The sequence below is a fragment of the Hypanus sabinus genome, chromosome 6, assembly GCF_030144855.1.
Source record: "Hypanus sabinus isolate sHypSab1 chromosome 6, sHypSab1.hap1, whole genome shotgun sequence".
Lineage (NCBI taxonomy): Eukaryota > Metazoa > Chordata > Chondrichthyes > Myliobatiformes > Dasyatidae > Hypanus > Hypanus sabinus.
Window position 1 is genome coordinate 178,412,220 of NC_082711.1, and position 26,872 is coordinate 178,439,091.

At 49.4% G+C, this 26,872-nt stretch overlaps 1 protein-coding gene across 1 annotated transcript in view; it reads left to right on the forward strand.

The window, feature by feature from the left end:
- Positions 1 to 15,637: 15,637 nt before the first annotated feature.
- LOC132395131 (Na(+)/citrate cotransporter-like) overlaps positions 15,638 to 26,872 on the forward strand; it is a 37,208-nt gene continuing 25,973 nt past the window's right edge. Inside the window, exons 1-3 of the mRNA XM_059971434.1 lie at positions 15,638 to 15,674; positions 21,085 to 21,213; positions 23,149 to 23,285. Of these exons, the coding sequence (XP_059827417.1) occupies positions 15,639 to 15,674; positions 21,085 to 21,213; positions 23,149 to 23,285 (302 nt within the window). The 5' untranslated portion in view covers position 15,638. The remainder of the gene's footprint in view (positions 15,675 to 21,084; positions 21,214 to 23,148; positions 23,286 to 26,872) is intronic.

The window sequence follows — 26,872 nt, forward strand, 5'->3', positions numbered from 1 at the left end:
GAGACGGGTGATTAGAGATGGGTGATTAGTGATGGGTGATTAGAGATGGGTGATTAGAGATGGGTGATTAGAGACCGGTGATTAGAGACGGGTGATTAGAGACGGGTGATTACAGATGGGTGATTAGAGATGGGTGATTAGAGATGGGTGTTTAGAGATGGGTGATTATAAATGGGTGATTCGAGATGGGTGATTAGAGACGGGTGATTAGAGACGGGTGATTAGAGGTGGGTGTTTAGAGATGGGTGATTAGAAATGAGTGATTCGAGATGGGTGATTAGAGGAGGGTCCAGTGATGGGTGATTAGAGACGGGTGATTAGAGACGGGTGATTAGAGATGGGTGTTGAGAGATGGGTGATTAGAGACGGGTGATTAGAGGAGGGTCCGGTGATGGGTGATTAGAGATGGGTGATTAGAGACGGGTGATTAGAGGAGGGTCCGGTGATGGGTGATTAGAGATGGGTGATTAGAGACGAGTGATTAGAGACGGGTGATTAGAGATGGGTGATTAGAGACGGGTGATTAGAGATGGGTGTTTAGAGATGGGTGATTAGAGATGGGTGATTAGAAATGGGTGATTAGAGACGGGTGATTAGAGATGGGTGATTAGAGATGGGTGATTAGAGACGGGTGATTAGAGATGGGTGTTGAGAGATGGGTGATTAGAGACGGGTGATTAGAGGAGGGTCCGGTGATGGGTGATTAGAGATGGGTGATTAGAGACGGGTGATTAGAGACGGGTGATTAGAGATGGGTGATTAGAGACGGGTGATTAGAGATGGGTGATTAGTGATGGGTGATTAGAGATGGGTGATTAGAGATGAGTGATTAGAGACCGGTGATTAGAGACGGGTGATTAGAGATGGGTGATTAGAGATGGGTGATTAGAGATGGGTGATTAGATGCGGGTGATTAGAGATGGGTGATTAGAGACGGGTGATTAGAGATGGGTGATTAGTGATGGGTGATTAGAGATGGGTGATTAGAGATGGGTGATTAGAGACGGGTGATTAGAGATGGGTGATTAGAGACGGGTGATTAGAGATGGGTGATTAGTGATGGGTGATTAGAGATGGGTGATTAGAGATGGGTGATTAGAGACCGGTGATTAGAGATGGGTGATTAGAGATGGGTGATTAGAGACGGGTGATTAGAGACCGGTGATTAGAGATGGGTGATTAGAGGAGGGTCCAGAGACGGTGATTCATCTCTTTCCAGATCTGCAGCGTATGAGCTATTAAGAACAATTGAAAGAATTAAATAATTTTTGCCTAAGTAGATGTAGCGTGAGAGGAGACATGATTGAAGGGTTCACAATCATGAAGGGTGTAAGTATGGTGGATGTCAGCTGCTACTTCACAATTAATCCATCATCGAGGACACGGGGCCATAGGTGGAGACTGGTAAAGGGGAGATTTCAGATGAAGATGAATAAGTTCTTTTTTACACAGTGAGTTGTAGACATATGGAATGAACTACCTGGTTGTGTAGCTGACAGAAGTACCTTGGAGACTTTCAAATCTAAACTTGATAGTTATTTCAACACACAATGTGAATAGGGATTTGGCAAGCTTTGTTAGGCTGAATGGACTGTTCTTGTCAAAAGAACTTTCTGATGTTCGAATACTCTAAAGTTCAATTTTACTGTCATTCAGTATACAGAAACGAACCAATTGTCCTCAGTGACCAAGATGCACAAACATAGTACATACATCACATACTGCAATAGAATAATTCCACTATGGACTGTGAAAGGGGAGGGGTTAGCGACCCCACCCTGTAAAAACCCAGAGGTACAGAAACACCAACAGGAGCTCGAAAGACCTCAACCCTGGGAGAGGGAGGATCTTCGCCAAGAAGACAGTTCACGTCGAGTGGTGAAGGGGAACCCAGAGGGCCGGTCTACCTTCGGCCCCGGTCAGCGGACTCCGGTGAGCTACTGTCAGTTAGCTCTGCCCCAGTACGGGTGATGGACAAGTAGAAACACATAAAATGATATTAACATATAACAAAAATTCTTCCGTGGGTGTACTTTGATATAAAGTGCAAGTATGCCATGTAGTTAATCGTACAACTGTATAATTCTATCGGTGCTGCCACAGTAATGTGCGCTGGGTGGTAGCCGCGTTTTCAAAAGAAAGCGGCTGATTACACAGCCGATGTTCAACACACGAGCTTCTGCAGATGCTGGAAATCCAGAGCAACACAGAGTAGACGGGCCGATGGGCCGATGCCCTTCATCAGAATTCAGCCTGAAATCTCAGGCAGCTCTCAGCCGAAACGTTGGCCCGACTTGCCGAGTTCCTCCGGCATTTTGTATAACAATTATAGTCCTTAGACTAGAATTAAAAATAGAAACAGAAGTGACGTGGGCCAGGAGACGTCAGGCATCAAGGCTGGTGTGGAAAATACAGACAGGCAGGGAGGTGGGAACAGACTCGCCGGGAACGCATCCTTCTCCAGCTTGCAAGACGTAACAAGTTGGTGTGTCTGAAGGGTTGGTGCAGGGCTTTGAACCTCTGACTTGCTATTAGATCCAGTTTGCTATTGCTGCGTGTACCAAGTTACTGTGGAAAAACCTGTCCTGCATAATGTTCAGACAGATCTCTGGTTTCGGACATATTGGAAGGAGTTCTGATGTTCATTGGATGGAACCCAACGGGCTGCTGTCAGTCAGGCTCGCCCGGGCTTCAACCCGCTCTCCAGCATTGCAGTCCAGAACTGTTCCCCAGGGGCTGAGTGAGTGAGAAGTGAACACAGGAGTAGGAGCCCAGAATGACTATTCAGACAGGTACTTTACCGGAGATCTTGCCTTTCCAACACAAAGGCGATCATCCAAATCACAGGGTCAGGAAGCGGTTAAATATAACAAAAACGGGTTAAAAACTAGCAGGCAAGAAATCCCCCCAAAAAACACTACAGCCCAAATGAAAAGTTCCAAAAAAGGGGCAAGGGTAAGGGCAGTGGATGACAGGGCAGCCACACAACCTGAACAATTCACATGGAGAATACTAGGCAGAGGAGTAGCTAATTACACACAAGTGACACAGCAAGGCCAGAGTGTTTCGAAACCAGAAGCCCACCTAGGATTTCTAGTGGCCAAACTTTAGGATGGATCCCAAAGTCCGGACGCTACCTTCCCCACCTCCCACACCTGGCTTCACCCTCACCTGGCCTCACCTATCACCAGCCAGCTTCTACCCCTCCCCCACCTCCCACACCTGGCTTCACCCTCACCTGGCCTCACCTATCACCAGCCAGCTTCTACCCCTCCCCCACCTCCCACACCTGGCTTCACCCTCACCTGGCCTCACCTATCACCAGCCAGCTTCTACCCCTCCCCCACCTCCCACACCTGGCTTCACCCTCACCTGGCCTCACCTATCACCAGCCAGCTTCTACCCCTCCCCCACCTCCCACACCTGGCTTCACCCTCACCTGGCCTCACCTATCACCAGCCAGCTTCTACCCCTCCCCCCACCCCCACCACCTTTTTATTCTGGGTTCTTCCCCCTCCCTTTCCAGCCCTGAAGAAGGGTGTCGGCCGGAAATGTCGACAGTTTATTCCTCTCCATAGCCGCTGCCCGACCTGCCGAGTTCCTGCGGCGTTTTGTGCCTGTTGATCTGCAGCTGTTTGCAAGGTGCAGAGGGATTTCACCGAATCAGAGGTTCGTGAAAGGGTTGTGGCAGGGTAGGCGTCGAGTGCAGGTTTCCTCTTGTGAGAAAATCTTTTATTTAAAGATTAAAGAATATCTTTATTTGTCAATTGTACATCAAAGTACACAGTGAAACGCAACGTGCGCGTCAGGTCGAGCCTGCAAGGTGGGAAGGAAACTCCTTGTGGACCGCGGCAGGAATCGAGCCCCGATCACACGGACGGCGCCGCAGAGCAAAGCGTTAGCCAGGGGTTAATTTAAATTAGAAACTAGGGTTATTATTCTCACGTGGAGCGAGATCCAGTGAAAAGCTGGTCTTGCAGACTGACCGAATCATTGCGCCGTGTATTGAGACAGGACAAGTCAAAACTAGCAGGAAGCAGAATAACGGGTCGCAGTTACAGAGAAAGTGCCGTGTCGGCAGAGAGGAAGGTGGAAAATTATGAAGCGGTCGATTGTGGAGTCAGGAGTCCATCTTACCGTACTAGCGTTCAATAGCCTCGTAACGGTGGGGCATATTCTGTCCGTGAGCCTGGTGGGACGAGCTTTCAGGCTTTTGTACCTACTCCCCGACGGGAGAGGGGTAAAGAGAGAATTTCCGGGTGTGTGGGTCTTTGATGAATTCCGCTGGATCTTCACTGAGGAGTGTAGACAGGGTCGATGGAGGGGAGGCTGGTTTTCATGACGCGCTGAGCTGTGACCACAACTCTCTCCAGTTTCTGCAGAGCTGCGGTCATTAAAAGCCACGGTGGAGCATCAAGGGTTGAGGAAGCAGGCTTTGGTGGGCTTCCTTTGCCACGTCATCCACCAGGACGGTGACGGCGCAACTGGCAGGTTTACTGACAATGCTGCTGAGTTCCTCCAGCGTGTTGCATGTGATAGGGCAGCGATCTGATAGATGGAGCATAACCTTTAAAAAGTGCCATTGTCCACTGCACCAGGGAGAAAATAAAAAAAGGAAAGCATTCTTTAGTCAGGGGATTGAGTCCAAGAGCTGTGAGGTGATATTACAGCTCGATTAAACCCTAGATCACATCCTGGCTAGACCATACTCGGATTATTACATTCAGTTCTGGTCGCCTCACTATAGGAAGGATGTGGAAGCTTTAGAGAGGGTGCAGAGGAGATTTACCGGGACGCTGCCTGGATTAGAGAGGGTGCAGAGGAGATTGACCAGGATGCTGCCTGGATTAGAGAGGGTGCAGAGGAGATTGACCAGGATGCTGCCTGGATTAGAGAAGGTGCAGAGGAGAATCACCAGGATGCTGCCTGGATTAGAGAGGGTGCAGAGGAGATTGACCAGGATGCTGCCTGGATTAGAGAGGGTGCAGAGGAGATTGACCAGGATGCTGCCTGGATTAGAGAGGGTGCAGAGGAGATTGACCAGGATGCTGCCTGGATTAGAGAGGGTGCAGAGGAGAATCACCAGGATGCTGCCTGGATTAGAGAGGGCGCAGAGGAGATTGACCAGGATGCTGCCTGGATTAGAGAGGGTGCAGAGGAGATTGACCAGGATGCTGCCTGGATTAGAGAGGGTGCAGAGGAGATTTTCCAGGATGCTGCCTGGATTAGAGAGGGTGCAGAGGAGATTGACCAGGATGCTGCCTGGATTAGAGAGGGTACACAGGAGATTGACCAGGATGCTGCCTGGATTAGAGAGTGTGCAGAGGAGATTGACCAGGATGCTGCCTGGATTAGAGAGGGTGCAGAGGAGATTGACCAGGATGCTGCCTGGATTAGAGAGGGTGCAGAGGAGATTCACCAGGCCGCTGTCTGGATTAGAGAGGGTTCAGAGGAGATTGACCAGGATGCTGCCTGGATTAGAGAGGGTGCAGAGGAGATTGACCAGGATGCTGCCTGGATTAGAGAGGGTGCAGAGGAGATTGACCAGGATGCTGCCTGGATTAGAGAGGGTGCAGAGGAGATTGACCAGGATGCTGCCTGGATTAGAGAGGGTGCAGAGGAGATTGACCAGGACGCTGCCTGGATTAGAGAGGGTGCAGAGGAGATTGACCAGGATGCTGCCTGGATTAGAGAGGGTGCAGAGGAGATTCACCAGGATGCTGCCTGGATTAGAGAGGGTGCAGAGGAGATTCACCAGGCCGCTGTCTGGATTAGAGAGGGTGCAGAGGAGATTCACCAGGACGTAGCCTGGATTAGAGAGGGTGCAGAAGAGATTCACCAGGACGCTGTCTGGATTAGAAAGGGTGCAGAGGAGATTAACCAGGGCGCTGCCTGGATTAGAGAGGGTGCAGAGGAGATTCACCAGGACGCTGTCTGGATTAGAGAGGGTGCAGAGGAGATTGACCAGGGCGCTGCCTGGATTGGAGAGGGTACAGAGGAGATTGACCAGGACTCTGCCTGGATTAGAGAGGGTGCAGAGGAGATTCACCAGGACGCTGCCTGGATTAGAGAGGGTGCAGAAGAGATTCACCAGGACGCTGTCTGGATTAGAAAGGGTGTAGAGGAGATTGACCAGGACGCTGCCTGGATTAGAGAGGGTGCAGAGGAGATTCACCAGGACGCTGTCTGGATTAGAGAGGGTGCAGAGGAGATTGACCAGGGCGCTGCCTGGATTGGAGAGGGTACAGAGGAGATTGACCAGGACTCTGCCTGGATTAGAGAGGGTGCAGAGGTGATTGACCAGGATGCTGCCTGGATTAGAGAGGGTGCAGAGGAGATTGACCAGCATGCTGCCTGGATTAGAGAGGGTGCAGAGGAGATTGACCGGGATGCTGTCTGGATTAGAGAGGGTGCAGAGGAAATTCACCAGGATGCTGTCTGGATTAGAGAGGGTGCAGAGGAGATTCACCAGGACGCTGCCTGGATTAGAGAGGGTGCAGAGGAGATTGACCAGGATGCTGCCTGGAATTGAGAGGGCGCAGAGGAGATTGACTGGGATGTGGTCTGGATTAGAGAGGGTGCAGAGGAGATTGACCAGGATGCTGTCTGGATTAGAGAGCGTGGTTTATGAGGACAAGTGGAGTGTGCCAGTGCTTTTCTCTTTGGAGCGAAGGAGGATGAGAGGTGATTTGATTGAGGTGTACAAGATGATAAGAGGCATAGACTGAGTGGACAGCTAGAGTCTTTTCGCCAGGGTGGAGATGGCTAATACAAGGGGGCATAATTTTAAGGTGATTAAAGGAAAGTATGTGGGGGGGGGGGAATGTCAGAGGTAGGTTTTTTACACAGAGGGTGGTGGTGGTGGTGTGGGACTCATTGCCAGATACATCAGGGACATTTAAGAGATCTTAGCCAGGCACATGGATGAAAGAGAAGTGGAGGGTTATGTGGGATTGAAGGGTTAGATTGATCCTGGAGTAGGTTAAAAGGTCGGCACAATATTGTGGGCCGAAGGGCCTGTACTTGCTCCACAGATTCCCTTCCATGTCACATAACAGAACCAGTGACATGTATCATGAGATGTGTTGTTTTGTGGCACCAGTACAGTGCAATACATAAATCATTACCCTAAGTTATAATGAAATATATAAAACATTTAAAAATTATTGTAAAAAGAGAGCCAAATAGTGAGATAGTGTTCATGGATTCAATGTTCATTCAGAAATCTGATGGTGGTGGGGAAAAACCTGTTCCTAAAACATTGAGTGTGTGTCTTCAGGCTCCTGTACCTCCTCCCTGATGGTAGGAATTAGAAGAGGGCCTCTCCTGGGTGAAGGGGTCCTTAACGATGGATGCCGCCTTTTTGAGGTATCGCCTTTCGATGATGTTCTGGATGCCGGGGAGACTGGTGCCCAGGGTGGATCTGGCAGAGTTTACAACTTTCTGCATCTTTCTCTGATCCTGCACAGTCCCCCCCTCCTGTACCCCCTCCCTGATGGTAGCAATGACGAGAGGGTATGTCCTGGTGATGGGGGTCCTTGAGGGTGGATCACTTTTCCAAGATGTTCTGGATGCCGGGGAGGCTGGTGCCCAGGGTGGAGCTGGCAGAGTTCACAACTTTCTGCAGCTTTCTCCGATCCTGTGCAGTGGCCTCCCCGTACCAGACGGTGTTGCAACCAGTTAGAATGCTCCCCATGGAACATCTGTAGAAATTTGCTGGAGTTATTGGCGACATGCCAAACCTCCTCAAACTCTAATGAAGTATAGCCACTGTTGTGCCTTCTTTGCATCAGTATGTTGGACCCCAGTTAGATCTTCAGAGATGTTGACACCCAGGAACTTAAAATATCTCACCCTTTCCACCGCTGATCCCTCAAGGCCTGGTGTGTGTCCCCTTCACTTCCTCGTCCTGAAGCCCACAGTCAGTTCCTTGGTCTTACTGACCCTGAGTGCATCTTGACTTTGTGATCTGTTGCTGGTCCTTGGCCATCACTGGGTCTAAACCCTCCCCAACAGCACAGAGGGAGCACATTCACTGCACAGATTACAGTGGCTCCCTACCACCATCCCAAGGGCAATTAGGGATGTGCGATAAATGCTGGCTTTGTTGCCAACGCCCACATCTGGGGAAAGAACGTTTAAGAATTACAGAGGTGGAGATGTAATGATTGGGTGCTACCCCTGCAGACACAGACTGGGAGACAGCTCAGCGTGCAGATCAGCTAATCCACAACTTGCTGACACACTCTGCTGGAAGCTGACAAAGACAGTCAAGTTTATTGTCATATTCACAAGTATTTGTTAACTTTGCAGCCACAGTAACAATGAAATGCACAATTAACAACAGAATTACATTAAGTGTGTGTATATATAAATAAAATAATTGAGTTAAAATAAATAGTGCAAAATAACAGAAATAAAAAAAAAGTAGTGAGGTAGTCTTCATGGGTTCAATGTCCATTTAGGAATCAGATGGCAGAGGGGAAGAAGCTGTTCCTGAATCACTGTGTGTATGCCTACAGGCTTCTGTACCTCCTCCCTGCTGGTAACAGTCAGAAGGGGGCATGCCCTGGGTGGTGGGGAGGCTTAATGATGGACACCACCTTCCTAAGGCGCCGCTCCTTGAAGATGTCTTGGACACGTGGAGGCTGGTATCCATGATAAAGTGGACTAATTCTACAAGCTTCTGCAACCCATTTTGATCTCGTGCAGTGGCTCCTGGCTCCCCCCTCTCCGCCCCTGTCAGAGTGCTCTCCATGGTACATTTGTAGAAGTTTTCAAGCGTTTTAGTTGACAAACCAAATCTCCTCAAACTCCTAATGAAATATTGCCATTGTCTTACCTTCTTTGTAGCTGCATCAATATGTTGTGTCCAGGTTAGATCCTCAGAGACATTGACACCCAGGAACTTGAAACTGCTCTCTCATTTCTTCCCCACTACCATCAGGTTTCTGAATGAACATTGAACCCATGAACAGCCAGCCCAGGAGAGGGACAACTCCGATTCCAAAGCCAGGTAGTTGGGACGCGTTAGCCTTGCCCGGCAGTCTGTCTGGAAGGACAACTCCGATTCCAAAGCCGGGTAGTTGGATCTCGTTAGCCTTGCCCGGCAGTCTGTCTGGAAGGACAACTCCGATTCCAAAGCCGGGTAGTTGGGTCTCGTTAGCCTTGCCCGGCAGTCTGTCTAGTAGAAGGACAACTCCGATTCCAAAGCCGGGTAGTTGGGACGCGTTAGCCTTGCCCGACAGTCGGTCCAGTAGAAGGACAACTCCGATTCCAAAGCCGGGTAGTTGGGTCTCGCTAGCCTTGCCCGGCAGTCTGTCTGGAAGGACAACTCCGATTCCAAAGCCGGGTAGTTGGGACGCGTTAGCCTTGCCCGGCAGTCGGTCCAGTAAGGACAACTCCGTTACTCGACCTGCAGCCTTGCGGTCAGCGCAGCTCGCGTGCCATGGTGGAACGTTCCCATCTGAAAGAGAGGAATCGACCCCCACGATAAACCTTTGCTGTGCGTGCGGGAAGCCTTCGCTCCTCAGGACTCTTCTTCCCTCCTGATCTTCGCAAGCGAAGAACCGGCCACCATACTCAGAATGAGGGCTTCCGAATGAAGCCCCGTCAGCAGAAGGTGAGGAGCATCTCCTGGTAGAACCGACTAATCCTTCGGTGACAGTCGCTGAGGATTGAAAAGCCCATTTACCGTCACAGAGATAACAGAACCAGCAAAGATTCCTTTGAGCAGCGCCGATATCCCCAAGTTATTTAATGCAGCACACAGGTGCGAAGTGTGGGATAGATAAGACTGTATTTATTACCCCTCTCAATGCCATTCGCCTGCCTTCTCCCCATGGACTTTAACACCCTGACTAATCACATACCTATCACCCTTGGCCTTGAATAGTGACAGGAAGGCTGATAATGGATGTCCTAGCTCGGCCCTCTTCTCACCCTCAGCACAAAGGTGGAGGATCTGCAGACGTGTAAGATCCCGGTATTTTCAAGATCCAGAGGTTCTGGAGGTGGAGAGTGAGGATACAACCAGTTGCTTCCGGCCATGTTATTGAGCGTTACAAGAATGAAGACTGAACACAAAGAATAAGCTGAGAACCAGAAGAGGTGACTAAGAATGTTCTAGAGATCCAGCTCAATACTGTAACGCACTGTCAGGTTTCACTGCTAATGTAGTGGCCTCTCTGAAAGGTTTCACTGCTCAGGTAATGGAGTCTCTGTAGCAGCAACGTTTGGGTTATGACTAGAGATAACGGGGCTTGTAATGTGTGCCGTCCAATGAGAGGCACGTTGCTCTTTCTTGTGTGTCTGGGAGCAGGGATTATGAGGAGAGATGACGTGAATGGAGAGAGTTGGTAAACAGCCAGACAGAAGGGACTTGGAGCAGGGACCGACAGTCAGCTACACTCAGAGGAGGTAAACAGGGAACAAATGGATGACATTGTGAGCTCCGATGTTGCACATTAGACCATTCCATGAGAATGGGCCCTTTTCGTTTTTTTTGCTTCTTTGCTAACCATATAGTCAAATTAAGAATTATAAAGCTCAATCGTTTAATCGCATATTGAGTATGGTTTGTAATTTCATGGTACTGTTTGTAACGGGTCACATCGCGCAGCATCCACCCAAACGAGATTTCTCAAGCTTGGCCGGGCCGGGGGCTGTCTTCCTGTAGAGTAAGCCGCTAGCAGAACCGAGAGTTACACTACGATTACTGGGAAATTCACTAACCAATGACATGCGTAGCAGTTAGAGTGATGCTATTGAGCCTGGGGGTGTCAGAGTTCAATGTTCAGTTCCGGTGCCGTCTGGAAGGAGTCTGCATGTCCTCTCCGTGAGCCTTGTGGGCTGTCTCTGGGTGATCCAGCTTCATCCCACAGTCTAAAGATAAACCGGTTAGTAGGCCAATTGGTTATTGTAAATTGTCCTGAGGTTAGGCGAGGGTTAAATGGGTGGGTTGCTGGGTGGTGAGGCTCATTGGCCGGAAGGGCCTGTTCCACGCTGTATTTGTAAATAAATAATGCACATGTGATTATATAAAAATATAAGCAAGCATAGGAAAGAAAAATAGCAAGTCTGCACCCCAATGCACCACCACGGCACCTCTGGAATTAGTACCCATTTAAAAGATAGCACCACTCCAGAGAGAAACAGCCAGATTCCAACGCAGTGACACCTGCGACAGAGAAACTAAGAAAGAGACAGAAACAGCTGAAAAAGTCTGAGGCACCCTTGATTTTTTATTTGGTTTTAGTTGGTACAGCCTCCACAGAGCCCTGATCGCAACATCATTGAGGATGTCTGGGATCACCTGGAGACAGAAGCAAAGGAAGCTGCCAAAGTCTGCAGAACTGTGGCAAGTTCTCCAAGATGTTTAGAACAACCTATCAGCCAATTTTCTTACATGACCGTGTACCTAAGAGAATTGAAGCATTTTTAAAGGCAAAGCGTGGTCACACCAAATACTGATTTGATTTAGTTTGGTACTGTTCACTGCTCTTTATAGTAATTTTTGATATTTAGAAACTTTTTTACTTCATTTCTTTTGAAAGCATCTTCAATTTACAGAATTTTTTTGCATGTGATGAAGACTTTTGCACAGTATGGTACGCTTAGCTCTACAGATGCTAATCACTGCGCTACTGGGAAGTGGTTGTAGGATTTTCTCAGGGGAGACCCTGTCGAAGGGTTAAGGACATCCCAGTGTTTGCCAACACTTTGGGCCAGTTTATGTTCTGAACCTAAGCCATAAGACCATCAGCTATAGGAGCAGAGTTAGGCCATTTGGCCCATCGAGTCTTTTCTGCCATTTCATCGTGGCTGGTCCAATTTTCCTCTCAGCCCCAATTCTCCTGCCTTCTCCCTGTATCCCTTCATGCCCTGACCAATCAATAATCTGCCTTAAACATGCATAAAGACTTGGCCTCCACAGCTGCCTGTGGCAATGAGTTCCACAGATTCACCACCCTCTGGCTAAAGGCATTCCTCCTCGTCTCCAATCTAAAGGGATGCCCCTCTATTCTGAGGCTGTGTCCTCTGGTCTTAGACTCTCCCATCATAGGAAACATCCTCTCCACATCCATCAAGGCCTTTCACCATTCAATAGGTTTCAGTGAGGTGAATACAGGCCCAAAGCCATCAGATGCTCTTCATAAGACAAGACATTCAATCTTGGAATCATTCGTGAACTCCTTTGAACCCTCCCCAGTTTCAGCACACCCTTTCTATGATAAAGGGTCCAAAACAGCTCACAATACCCCAAGTGGGGCCTCGCCAGTGCTTTATCAAGTTTCAACATTACATCCTTGCTTTTATATTCTAGTCCTCTTGGAACGAATACCAACATCACATTTGCCTTCCTCACCACTGGCTCAACCTGCAAATTAACCTTCAGGGAATCCTGCACAAGCACTCCTGAGTCCCTTGTGCCTCAGTGTTTTATATTTTCTCCCCATCTAGAAAATAGTCAACCCTTTCGTTTCATCGACCAAAGTGCGTGACCATAACTCCCCGACACTGTATTCCATCTGTCACTTCTTTACCCATTCCCTAATCTGTCTTACTCCTTCTGTAACACACACAAAATGCTGGAGGAACCTAGCAGGCCAGGCAGCACCTATGGAAATGAGCATGGTCGATACTTCAGGCCGAGACCCTTCAGCAGAATTCAAAGTAACAGAGGAACCTTACAGTCCACGTCCATAAATCCATCAAAGGCACCGTGCAGGTTGATAGACAAGAGAAAATCTGCAGATACTGGAAATCTGAACAACACACAAAATGCTGGAGGAACTCAGCAGGCCAGGCAGCATCTGTGGTAAAGAGTCCTGTCGAGGGGTCTCAGCCCAAAACTTCAACTTTACTTTTTTGTATAGAATCTGCCTGGCTTGCTGAGTTCCTCTGGCATTTTGTGTGTTGCTCGGAATTCCAGTATCTGCAGATTTTCTCTTGTCACATGTGGCATCCTGTTAGAGGTACTCAGTAGTGTACAAGAGTCTTTGGCACATATATATAGCTAGGGTCCCTTACTGAATTGCACAGTACTGAACTTGTCAACATGGAGTGGAGAGCGAGTTTGTAAATCTGGTGGGAGCAAAGGATGTTTGGAAATGGCAAGGGTGGAATGCTGCAAGAGGGGTGTGGGACAGGTGGCAGAGAAGGAGTGCTGGGGCAGGGGTGGCATGGGCACAGACAGACTCAACCCTGAGACATTGGGCAAGGTCATTTAGTTCTAAACAGCTGGATTATTGATCATTACAGACTGTCTCTCTGGCGCTTCCCATTCCCTCCCCAATACCTAACCATGATTCCCCTCTCCCTGCCCCCTTGTCACTCTCAGTCCACAACAGAGACCCACATCAGAATCAGGTTTATCAGCACTCACATGTCATGAATTTTGTTTTTTTTTTGCATCAGCAAGTACAGTGCAATATATAAACTACTGCAGTGCAAAAGGCTTGGGCACCCCAGCTATACATACATGTGGCTCGGACTGTTGTACAATAGAAGACATCGAGTGAAGTACACCGTTTGTGTCAGATCAGATCAGGAAGGATTGTGCTTCCGGCACCAACACAGCGAGCCCACAACTTACTAACCCTAACTGGCACGTCTTTGAAAGGTGGGAGGAAACCGGAGCCCCAGGCTGGCACGGACAGGGCACACGGACAGCGGGGAGAATTGAACCCCGGTCGGTGATCGCTCCTGCTGGAACGTGTTGTGCTAACCACTACGCTGCTGTGCACCCTATTGGTTCACTCTCTGGATGTTTGACGGAATGGAAATACATCGGTAAACATTCTACTTCACAAATTGAGATTCTGGCCCATACTGGCCGGAGTTCAGAAACTTGGCAAATATCGAAAGGCCTCGACAGACTGGACTTGCAGAGGCTGTGGGGGAGTCTAGGACCAAAGGGCAAAGCCTCAGAATAGAAGGGCATCCCTTTAGAACACAGATACATTTCTTCAGCCAGAAGGTGGTGAATCTGTGGAGGTCAAGTCATTGGGTATATTTAAAATAGAGTTTGATAGGTTCTTGATCGGTCAAGATGTCAAAGTTTACTGGAGAATGGGGGTGAGAGGAAAATAAATCAGCCATGATAGAGTGATGGCGCAGACTCGATGGGCTGAATGGCCTAATTCTGCTCCTGTGTTGTATGGTAGTGACATAGTTACACTTTACTATAACTACACGAAAAACAGGCAAATATTAGTTATAACTTACCGTTAACTAATATAACTACGGTATTATTCCTACATGGAAAGAAACGAATATTAGTCAATAGTTCAATATCACCTTACTGTTTCTCAACAAGTTGGTTACTAAGTCTTTTAATCGAATGGTGTCACAACTTCCAGTTACTCATTAGTTATGTATAGATAACCGGTGAGACATTAATCACACCAATTGTGGGTCAGATGGGGAGTGGGAGAGGGAGAGGGGGAGGGGGAGGGGGATGAAGAGAGTGGAAGGAGAGAGGGATGAGGAGAGTATAGTCAGGTTGGAGAGTGAGAGGGGCTGGAGTGGGGCAGGTTGGGCTGAAACAGATTGGGTTGAGGGGTGAGAGGGGGTGGAGCGGGGTGGTTAGGGGGTGAGAGGAGATGAGTTAGGAGGTGAGAAGAGGCAGATGGGGAGGGGGTTGGGTTGGGGTGAGAAGGGGCAGAGTGAGTTTGGAGGTGAGGGGGGCAGTCAGGTGCATTGGGGTGGAGCGGGGGGCCGTGCGGGGCATGTTTCGGTCGAGAGGGGGTGGAACAGGGTGGGTTGGGGTGAGAAGGGGCAGAGTGGGGCGGGTTAGGAGTGAGAGGGGTGGGTTGTGGGGTTAGAAGAGGTGGAGCGGAGGCAGGTTGGGGTGAGAGGGAGTGGGCTGGTTACGGGAGTGAGGGGAGGCAGAGCCGGGCGAGTCGGGGGGTGAGCTGGGGTGGAGCGCGGCGGGTTGGGGGGTGAGCTGGGGTGGAGCGCGGCGGGTTGGGGGGTGAGCTGGGGTGGAGCGCGGCGGGTTGTGGGGTGAGCTGGGGTGGAGCGCGGCGGGTTAGGGTGTGAGCTGGGGTGGAGCGCGGCGGGTCGGGGGGTGAGCTGGGGTGGAGCGTGGCGGGTTGGGGGGTGAGCTGGGGTGGAGCGCGGCGGGTCGGGGGGTGAGCTGGGGTGGAGCGCGGCGGGTTGGGGGGTGAGCTGGGGCGGAGCGCGGCGGGTTGGGGTGTGAGCTGGGGTGGAGCGCGGCGGGTTGGGGGGTGAGCTGGGGTGGAGCGCGGCGGGTTGGGGTGTGAGCTGGGGTGGAGCGCGGCGGGTTGGGGGGTGAGCTGGGGTGGAGCGCGGCGGGTTGGGGGGTGAGCTGGGGTGGAGCGCGGCGAGTTGGGGGGTGAGCTGGGGCGGAGCGCGGCGGATTGGGGGGTGAGCTGGGGTGGAGCGCGGCGGGTTACGAGGATGAGAAGGGCTGGAGCGGGCGGGTCGGGGGGTTAGCGAGGGCAGAGGGCGGTGCGTCTTGCCGGCTCCCGCCCACCACCGGTTTATATGGGGAAACCTGTCAGTGCGGTGGAGGAGCGCGTTCGGTGGGGATCCGGGCAGAGACTATGCTGTCGTGTCTGAGACCGCTGCGGCGGTACCGCTTTCCGCTGGCACTCGCTCTGCCCGTCCTGATGCTGTTGCCGCCGTCCCTCGCCCTCAGGAGGCAGGTGAGAGACCTTGGACTCTATTGACCGTATCCTAGGACTCTGCCGCTCCGGGTTCCGCGCGACAAGTTTGGGAAACTTTGCGGAGGGGTTTATATTGGAGAGTTCGGAGTTAACCGGGATCTCTGGGCGGGTGAAGGGACGGTGCGACACCCTCCTGGATCCTTTGCGCTCAACCAGGGCTACACCTTGGCCGCTTTCCCGTACCCCCGCGGTGTCGCCCCCTCCTTGTCTGGGAATGGGGTGGTGATATGGACCTTCCATATCCGAGGACAGCAGTCCGGGAATCTTCCTGCCCCGTCGAATGCTTCACCTGGTATGGCCCTCGGAGGGTTGCGGGATGGTGAGGGTTAAACTTGCTCCAAACTTGGTCGCATGGGAGGTGGTGGGGGGGGGGGGGGAGGGTGAGGTACGGAGGCTGAATGGTAGTATCAACTTAATTTGCCCAATGTATTTACAAACATGAATCCGCTGTGGTCAGATGAGGCTGGACAGATAGTTTCATAGGTATCAGCTTGTGTGGGATATCTCAGAGATCAAACCCCACCCCACCCCAACTCGCCCAATGCTGGACTCGGGAGGTGGGACGGGGGTGGGGGGCACCTCTCATCCTTCCCCGACGGAGGGTGGTGACCCAAGACCACTCATTGGACGTACTATGGGGAGGGTTCTGTGACTTCCAGGACATCCAACCTCCTCAAAGCTCTACACCACCACCATGGACCCAACTCCTTTTGATCATCTGCTCCGTGGGCTTGACCCCACCCCCGCCTTTCCACAGAAGCCCCTGTTCCAGGGAAATCTTCACCAAGCCCGCCTCTCACCTACAGACTTCTGTGTTCTTTACAGTGCAACCACATCCTTCCCTTCTGTAAGGTGCTCTCCACCCCCCCACCCCACTCACAGCTCCTGCAGCCCCTCCCCCAGTGAGCTCTTACAAGCTACCCCTTCTGCCATTTGAAGCCCCCTCTCTCATCACTGCCAACCCTACCGTCAAGCACCTCCACTGTCCCTCTTACCGGGACAAGGAAGCAGGCAGCAAACTCATGCAGACACCACCCACCCTGCAAACTGCCTCTTCCAAAAACTGCCTTGCGGAAAGCACTATTGGGTACTACATCAAAAATATCCGCAAAGTTTCCTCCCCCAGGTAGTTAAATCCGATCAACTATTCTAGTTATTTCCCCCCTCCATCCATAACCTCAGTCACTGCACTGTAAACACATTCAACCGCTTTTATAATGTTGTTTTATAATGCTGGTATTTATGCATATTTAATTCCATATCTGTACTTACACCTCTAACTTTATTTTTACGTAATCCTTTATTCTGAATGTTGTTGTTTTTTGTTGCGTATCACATCAACACACCATGGCAAGTTCCCGGTACATGTAAACGTAGCTGGGAGCCCCTTCTCACGTACTTCCTGTAACTGAGAAAGTGGCCATTGAGTGCACGTTTATCTTCTGCTGCTCTAGCCCGACCACCAAGATTCAGAGATGCTCTTCTGCACACTGTTGTAATGTAGTTATTTGTGTTACTGTCACTCTCCTGTCAGTTTGAACCAGTCTGGCCACTCTCCTCTGGCCTCTCTCACTAACGAGGTGTTTTCACCCACAGAACCAGTCTGGCCATTCTCCTCTGACCTCTCTCACTAACAAGGTGTTTTCACCCACAGAACCAGTCTGGCCATTCTCCTCTGGCCTCTCTCACTAACGAGGTGTTTTCACTCACAGAACCAGTCTGGCCATTCTCCTCTGGCCTCTCTCACTAACGAGGTGTTTTCACCCACAGAACCAGTCTGGCCATTCTCCTCTGGCCTCTCTCACTAACAAGGTGTTTTCACTCACAGAACCAGTCTGGCCATTCTCCTCTGGCCTCTCTCACTAACGAGGTGTTTTCACCCACAGAACCAGTCTGGCCACTCTCCTCTGGCCTCTCTCACTAACAAGGTGTTTTCACCCACAGAACCAGTCTGGCCATTCTCCTCTGGCCTCTCTCACTAACAAGGTGTTTTCACTCACAGAACTGCTGCTCACTCAATTTTCCTTGTTTTTGGTTTTCATATCATTCTCTACAAACTCTAGAGACTGTTGCATGTGGAAAACCCAGGAGATCAGTAATTTCTGAGATACTCAAACCACCCCGTCTGGCACCAATTCCATAGTCAAAGTTACTTGCATCACATTTCTTGCCCATTCTGAACAGCAACTGAACCTTTTGATGCTTTTCTGCATTGAGTTGCCACCACATGATTGGCTGATTAGATATTTGTATTAATGAGCGCCGGCCAATGAGTATATATAATGAATAAAGTTGATCCTGCCCCTTCTCCTTAGAGTTAAGTAGTCACTCCCTATCTTCCTCTCACCAATCCACCTTGACGCTCCCTGATTGATCTTTGGAAGGTGGAAATCACAACAACATGTTGGTGCTGAAGATCTAAACTAAGTGCAGAAACTGCTGGGAATAGTCAGCATCCATGGGAAGGGGAACAAATTAATGCTTCACATTGAAGACCATTGTTCCCTCTCGCTACATGGGTGCACAGCCTCGCAGTAACTGAAATGTTCCCGTGCATGTAACCTTTGATACCAGAAAGCTGGAATTTTAGATAATATTAATATAATTTGTAATTGCGGTAATACAATTTTGAATTCTATGCTAATATAAGTGTGAAATACTGTACTTTGAAATTATGTTTATGAATATAATTCATAAATTTTCTAAATAATAAATGTACCACAACCTTTACTTTGAAACATTTTAGAGCTTCAATGTACTGTATTTACATCGTCTGTGTTTCAAGTTGCAACACTGTTACAAATTATAACAATAACCACAGATTGCAAATCAACGCGGATGCCATCTAGTCAAAACATTTTGATTTTGCCATTGTGCCTGTCAGTGGTTTTGACTCCCTGACATCATTAATTTTTTTTTTTCTGAGTCATGGTTTGTTTATTTGATAAGCATATTACAAAACTAAACCAACAGTGCTGCACAGTGTAAGTAAATAAACGGGTAGATACATAAATAAAATCCTGCTCAGAGCGATGGTTAGTTTGCAAAAAGAAATACAATAGAGGGAATATTGTTGAAGACTCTTAGTCAGAACTGGACAGTTTTTATTTGCAGTGAATGTGGATACTGTCCTAAGAAATAATCCAGTAATCTGATGCGCTGCTATATTTACACTAACTTGTAATTACTGTGCCTCTCCCTGCTATAACATTAACAATCTTCCGGTTGTTTAGCACAACCTTGTAGTCTGGAAGGATGGAAAAGTGTTAGTATAGAATATAGGACGTTGTTACGTTGGTCGTGTCCTTTGGCCTGCAATATTGTGCTGATCTTTAACCTACTCTGAGATTAATCTAACCCTTCCCGCTCACACACCCTTCCATTTTTCTGTCATCCATGTGTCTATCTAAGAGTCTCTTCAATGACCCTAATGTATCTGCCTCTGCCACCACCCTGGGAAGGCTTACCATGCCCCCACCACTGTCGCTATGGTTTTTTAAACTGCCTTTGACATCCCCTTATGCTTTCTTCCAGTCACTTTAAAATTATGCTGCTGGTATTAGCCACCTCCTCCCTGAGGAAGAAGTCTCTGTCCACTCTATCTGTGCCCCTTATTACCTTGTCCACCTCTATCAAGTCACCCCTCATCCTCCTTCATGCCAGAGAGAAAAGCCCTGCCTCGCTCGACCTTTCCTCATAAGACATGCTCTCTAAACCAGGCAGCATCTTGGTAAATCTCCTTTGCACCCTCTCGAAAGCTTCCACATCCTTCCTATAGTGAGGCAACCAGAATTAAAAGCAATACTCCAGTGTGGTCTAACCAGGGTTTAGAACCTTTGAAATGTTTTTCCTTGTGTCTTCCAACAACCTGGGACAAGATTGCCCAGGCCAGGCAAACTCCCTCGCCGTTGCTCCCAGTAAAGCTTTGCCAAATCACCGTAAAACTGGCCTTGCCCTAACTTGAAACCTGATATTGACTTACTTTCAAAGACTCTACAACTCTTATTCCGTCTATCACAACTCTATCAACAATCACAAAAACAGCCCTTTTCCCTCCCTCCTACCCACTCTCACACAGACCAACACCAGGACAGGCCACCTCTGGGCCTCCAGGCTCCAGCCCACAGTCCCTGTTCTGGACTTACAGACTCTGGGCCTCTAGCTTCCAGACACACAATTAGGCCTACAACCCACAGAAGTTCCTTCACTGTCACTGGTTCTAAGTCTTGGATGTCGGAGGAGCCAGTTTGGGAACAGAGGAGCTGGCCTGGCTGCAGAGTGTGTTGCTGCCCGCTACTCGGCAGCATCAGAGTTGGCGCGCGAAGGTGGTGCCCGTGGGAGATTATCTTGGACAACTCACTTGCAATTGCAAGACTCAGTTGGACAGCGATAATGTAAGTTGCCTCAGGCCTGTTCCCTTTGTCTGATGGTGTGACAGGTGATATGGAAGCTGTGTAGCCTCAGGCCTAGCCAGGACTAGGCCTCAAGCCACGGGCTTGCCTGCAGCAGCAGACCCAGAGGAAACGGCGGAGGCATTGCAGCATGGTGCCCGTGCTCAGTGGGGGTTTGGCCTCTCCCATCAGTGCTGCCCTCCTACGTTCGGGCACTGGAATGATGGGCTGGACTGGTGCGTCTGCGCACTGCCCGGAGACTGTACCATCAATTGTGGGACATGTTCCCAGGGGTCTTGGGACATATACCATATATTTTTGCTTTTTCCTTTGTTGCTATTTTGTTTGTTTCTGCATCTTGGCCCCAGAGGAACATTGTTTCATTGGCTGTACATGTTGTGGTTGAATGATAGTTAAATGACTTGATTTAGAAACTCCTCCCTGACAGCTTTAGCAGAAGAACTGCAGGGGTTCAAGAAGGCAGCTGATCACACTCCCCACCCCACAAACCACCTTAGTGGGCTGTTAGGGATGGGCGATAAATGCTGGCAACTCCTGGATCACGTCAATAACTCACAAGGTTAGCCAAACACTTCTGTATCCCCTGTGGTTGCCTGGCACTGTGTAGTTGCACTCTGTTTCCCCAGGAGAGGGCAGGTGTAGTTGACCCCAGAGATGTCACTGTGGACATGATTGGGTAACCTATCAAACCTGGCCAGCACTTACTGGAAGTGTTAGACTGAACCTCAGCACAGTGTGCCTGTAACGGGCACCGGATACTGCACTCTGGGAAACCGTTCTGCTTTTATTGACGTTTGTTTCTCGCGTTGTGTGTTGTTTACTATTTAAATAAACTATTGGCTGAGTAAATAAACTTTCCTGGCTGGACAATCAGCCGTTTCCTGGAAGCATGGATTTCTTTTCTGATGACCTTCCAGTCCGCAGGGGGCAGAAGGTGAGGAGAGTGGAGCAGAGACTCATGCCTTTCCCTGTTACAGGAGGCCTACTGTGGATTCATTGTGCTCCTGATGGCTGTGTACTGGTGCACTGAGGTCATCCCACTGGCCGTTACTGCTATCCTCCCCATCGTTCTCTTCCCACTGTTCGGAATCATGACATCTAAAGCGGTAAGTCTTCTGATCTCACCTAACCTACACCAAAAATATGACCATAAGCTGGTAATGAGGACCATAATGCTGTCAGTTCAGTTCTGTGTCTCAAAGGGTTAATGTGGCTTCTTCTGAACTGTTCAGAATCTGAATCAGGATTATTATCACTGACACGTGTAGTGAAATCTTCAGTTTGTGGCAGCAATACTGTGTGATACATAAAATATACTTTAAATTACTATAAGAAATGCATATATAAAATTTTTAAATACTTAGTGCAAAAATTGTGAGCACAAGATTCTGCAGATGCTGGAAATCCAAAGCAACGCACACAAAATGCTGGAGGAAGTCAGCAGGCCAGGCAGCGTCTGTGGAAAAGGAATAAACAGTCAACGTTTTGGTCTATCCTGATGACCACTCAGAAAAGTGATGGTGGAGGGGAAGAAGCTGCTCCTGAATCACTGAGTGTGTGTCTTCAGGCTCCCATACGGTAGCAATGAGAAGAGGGCATGTCCTGTGTGGTGAGGGGCCTTCATGATGGATGCCGCCTTCTTGAATGTGTTCTTGATGCTGGGGAAATGAGTACCCAGGGTGGATCTGGCTGAGTTGACAACTTTCTGCGTCTTTCTCCGGTCCTGTGCAGTGGCCCCTCCACACCAGCCAGTCAGAATGCTCTCCATGGTACCCCTGTAGAAGTTTGCCAGAGTCTTTGAGAGAAGGAGTTAGCACCCTGACTGGTTGCTCTGGGAGGGTAATTCCAACGCAAGGAGCTGCAGAGAGCAGTGGACTCGGGCCAGTCCATCACCTTCACGTCACTCCGCACCATCGGGGGTATCGACAGGAGACGCTGCCTTAGGAAGGCAACATCCATCATCGAAGATCCCCACCGGCCGGGCCAGGCCATCTTCCCACAGCTCCCATCGGCAGGAGCTGCACAACTGCAAAGCCCAATACCTCCAGGTTCAGGAACAGCTACTTCCCTTTAACCATTTGGGTCTTTGAAGCTACTAGCGCAACCCTAATCACTACCTCAGTAAGAGCAACACCACGATCACTTTGCAATCAAATGGACGTTTGTTGAATTTTAGTTCTGATGGCTTTCTTTCCTGTTCAATCCCTGTATGGTTTACTGTACTGTGTGAATGTGGTGTCTGGCATGCTCTCACCTGTGAAGCTAATGCAAATAAGTTTTGCATTGCACCTGTGACAACATGGAGTTGTGTATTGGACAATAAATTGAGGTTTGCCTTGTGCTGGGCTTTAGTGATTGGAATCAGCCTCAAGCTGTGCTCTGATCGCTGAATTTAGAGTATAGCCCCCATCAGGAGAGCTTTCCCAACGCTTTGATCAACTTCAGCGTAACACTGACTGTGTGCGGAGGTCACCAGCTGCAGTGCGACTTGCTGGTGTTTCATGCATCCAGAACCTGCCACCGATGGTGCCGGTGGTCCCACTGTTTGCAGCCTGTGCTGATTGTACCACAAGGCGCTGGTGCCCACAGCCTGCCATCAACTACACTGGCGGGCACTGCTGCCCATAGCCCACCACCAACTGTATCAACTGGCCATGGCAGTGATCTAATAAACTTGCTCATGGGGTTGGCAAAGCTAGCTGTCTGTGGGGTGAGGTCTCTGCATGGGCAGACTGCCTGGCGATGTTCTGGGGTATGCCATGGCCTGGGTAACGATGGAAAGGGAACAGATGGTGTCCATGGGTACCATGGAGATGTTACCGGACCACTGGGGATCAATGCCATCTTTGACAGAGATGGGAACATTTGAATTTAGTCTGTGATGGTGATTGGTTTTGGTCACTGTTATGTCAGTGTTTGTTGTAGTGTTGTAGAATGTTATTGTAACACATAGATTTCTGTGGAAAAACAATGGTTGTGTGGACGATGTGTCTTTGGCATCGGAGAACGGCCTGACTCACCTGCAGGGTTTTCTGTTCAAGGTGTGTATGCAGTACATGAAGGACACCAACATGCTCTTCCTCGGTGGGTTAATGGTGGCCGTAGCCATTGAGACTTGGAACCTCCACAAGCGAATCGCACTGAGGGCACTGCTCATCGTTGGGGTCAGACCAGCTCTGTAAGGTTCTTCTTTCAGTGGTTGTGTGGTGACCGTCAGACCATATGATATAGGAGCAGAATAAGGACATTTGTCTCATCGAGTCAGCTCCATCATTTCATCAGGACTGGGGCTGAGAGGGGAAGTGGACCAATATCCTGCTTTCTCCCCACATCCCTTCATGCCCTGACCATCAAGAATCTATCAACCTCTGCCTTAAACGTACGTAAAGACCCGGCCGCCACACTGCCTCTGGCAACGAACTCCACAGATTCACAGCTCTCTGGCTCTGACACCAGTGTTCCTGGTGTTAAATGCAAATGGCTGGCTGCTGCACCTCAGGGTCAAGGTCACAACCCCTTAGATGTCTGTTTGTGCTTGGGAGTGGGATGTGAGAGTAAGCTTGTTCTCAGCAGGAGGAGGTCAAGGGATGAAGAAAGAGCCTTGCCTGACGTTAGATTGGTCCTGGAGTAGGTTAAAATGTTGGCACAGCATCATGGGCCAAAGGGTCTGCACTGTGCTGTAACATTCTACATTCAGTGACCTGTACACCTCTTTAATGCAAATATCTAATCAGCCAATCAGGTGGCAGCAAGCCAATGCAGAAAAGGATGTAGACATGGTTAAGAGGTTCAGTTGTTGTTCAGACCAAACACAGAATGGGGAAGAAATGTGACGTAGTGACTTTGACCATGGAATGATTGTTGGTGCCAGATGGGATGGTTTGAGTATCTCAAAAACTGTTGATCTCCTGGGATCTTCATGCTCAACAATCTCTAAAGTTTACAGAGAATGGTGTGAAAAAAAAGCACCCAGTGAGTGGCAGTTCTGTGGTTAGAACGGCTTGTTAATGAGAGAGGTCAGAGGAGAATGGCAAGGCTGACTGGAAGGTGATAGAAACTCAAAGGAGCTCATGTTACAATGGTGGTGTGCAGAAGAGAGTCTCTGAACCCACAACACAGCAGGGGATGGGCTACAGAAGCAGAAGACCATGGACATGCACACAGCACAGGAGGGACTATGTCCACTGAGTGTATGTTCAACGTGGAGTGTGTTCCAGACAGTTGAAGGCTTGGACTTGATGCTGTCATCAGCACTGTGTACATAGCACTGTTACCACAGGAGAACCACGAACCCTGGAAATGTGAAACGGAAAGTGCTGGAAACACTCAGCTGGTCAGACAGCATCTGCAGAGAGGAGCAGAATTAGTGACTTAGGTCAGAAAACCTTTGGCAAGGTTGGTAGGTTAATTGGCCACTGCCAATTGCCCCCAGGTGTGGAGGTGAGTGGTGGAATCCAAGGTGGGGATGTGGGAGAATGCAGTATGATGGGCGTGCTTGATTTTAGCAATATGGAGACACAGTCATTCTGCATGGAAACAGGCCATTCAGCCCAACTGGTCTATGCTGACCAAGGCAGTCCCATTTGTCTGCTTTTGGTCCATAATCTTTGAAACCTTAACTACCTCAACTACTCATCCCACATAGATACCACCCTCTGGGTGAAAACGTTGCCTCTTGGATTCTTATTGAATTTCTCCCCCTCTCATCTTAAACCTGTGCCCTCTACGTCCTTATTTCCCAGTCCTGGGAGAAACACTGTGCATGTTCACCTTCAGTGCATTACTTGCACTTCTGTAAGGTCACCTCTCAGGGGTAAAGTCCAAACTCAGCCCCTCCAGTCCTGGCAGCATCTTTGTAAACTCTTTCTTCTCCGTTTTCAGTTTAGTAAAATCTTCCATGTACCATCATCGTCATCATTACGTGGTTGTTCTTGGCAAATTTTTCTACAGAAGTGGCTTGCCATTGCCTTCTTCTGGGCAGATGGGTGACCCCAGCCATTATCAATACTCTTCAGAGATCGTCTGCCTGCTGTCAGCGGTCACATAACCAGGACTTGAGACATGCATCAGCTGCGCATACTAGCATCCACCACCTGCTCCCATGGCTTCACATGACCCTGATCGGGGGGCAAAACAGGTGCTACACCTTGCCCAATGGTGGCCTACAGGCTAGTGGAGGGATGGAGTGTCTTACACCTCCTTTGGTAGAGACATATCTCCACCTTGCTACCTATTTGTATAGAAGGGTGTCCAAAACTGAACGCAATACTCTAAGCACGGCTTCACCAGCATCTTGTACCACCTATGTTATACACAGTGCCCCGACTGACGAACTTCAGTGTGCCACAAAGCCACCTTCACCCTGTGGCTTCCCGTCACTCTCAGGTTTCTCTGATCCACAACTCTCCCCAGGGTCTAGCCATCCACTGTGGAAATCCTTCCTGCATTTCACTTTCCAAAATGCTTTACCTCACGCTTATCCCAATTAAACTCCATCTGCCATTCCTTGGCCCACTTACCCAGCTGACCGAAATCCCCCCGCAATCTTTGATAACCACCTTCATTGTCCACTTTACCACCGGTTGATAGGTCTCGGTATAGGGACGAGGTTTACAGAGAAAGATGTGTTTTATTTGTCACATCTACATTCAAATACATGGTGGAATCCGTCATTCACGTCAAGGACCAACACAGTGCGAAGGTGTGCTGAGGGCAGCCCACAAGTGTCACCCATACTTCCACCGTCAACATAGCGTGCACACAACGCACTAATTAACCCATACACCTTTGGAATGTGGGAGGAAACCAGAGCACCCGGAGGAGACACTAGTGAACATGGGGAGAATGCACAGAACCCTCATGCACAGCATCAGGAGTCAGACCCCAATCGCTGTTGCTGTAAAGCATTGTGCCAACCGCTACAATACCACATCCCAGTCTTCAGATTAGAAAAGGGAAGAGAAGGTTTGTGAAAATGAGCCCAGGAATGAAATGGTAAACACAAGAGGAGCATATGATGGCTCTGGGCCAGTACTCGTAGCTTAGAAGAATGAATGGGTATCTTAATGAAACTTATCGAATATTGAAATGTCTGGATTAAGTGGGTTTGGAGAGGATGTTTCCTGTAGTGGGGGAGTCCAGGACCAGAGGACACAGATAGAGTGGGTGTGGAGAGGATGTTTTGTATAGTGGGGGAGTCCAGGACCAGAGGACACAGATAGAGTGGATGTGGAGAGGATGTTTCCTATAGTGGGGGAGTCCAGGACCAGAGGACACAGATAGAGTGGGTGTGGAGAGGATGTTTCCTATAGTGGGGGAGTCCAGGACCAGAGGACACAGATAGAGTGGGTGTGGAGAGGATGTTTTGTATAGTGGGGGAGTCCAGGACCAGAGGACACAGATAGAGTGGGTGTGGAGAGGATGTTTTGTATAGTGGGGGAGTCCAGGACCAGAGGACACAGATAGAGTGGATGTGGAGAAGATGTTTCTTATAGTGGGGGAGTCTAGGACCAGAGGACACAGATAGAGTGGATGTGGAGAGGATGTTTCCTATAGTGGGGGAGTCTCAGACCGGAAGACACAGATAGAGTGGGTGTGGAGAGGATGTTTCCTATAGTGGGGGAGTCCAGGACCAGAGGACACAGATAGAGTGGGTGTGGAGAGGATGTTTCCTGTAGTGGGGGAGTCTAGGACCAGAGGACACAGCTAGAGTGGATGTGGAGAGGATGTTTCCTATAGTGGGGGAGTTCAGGACCAGAGGACACA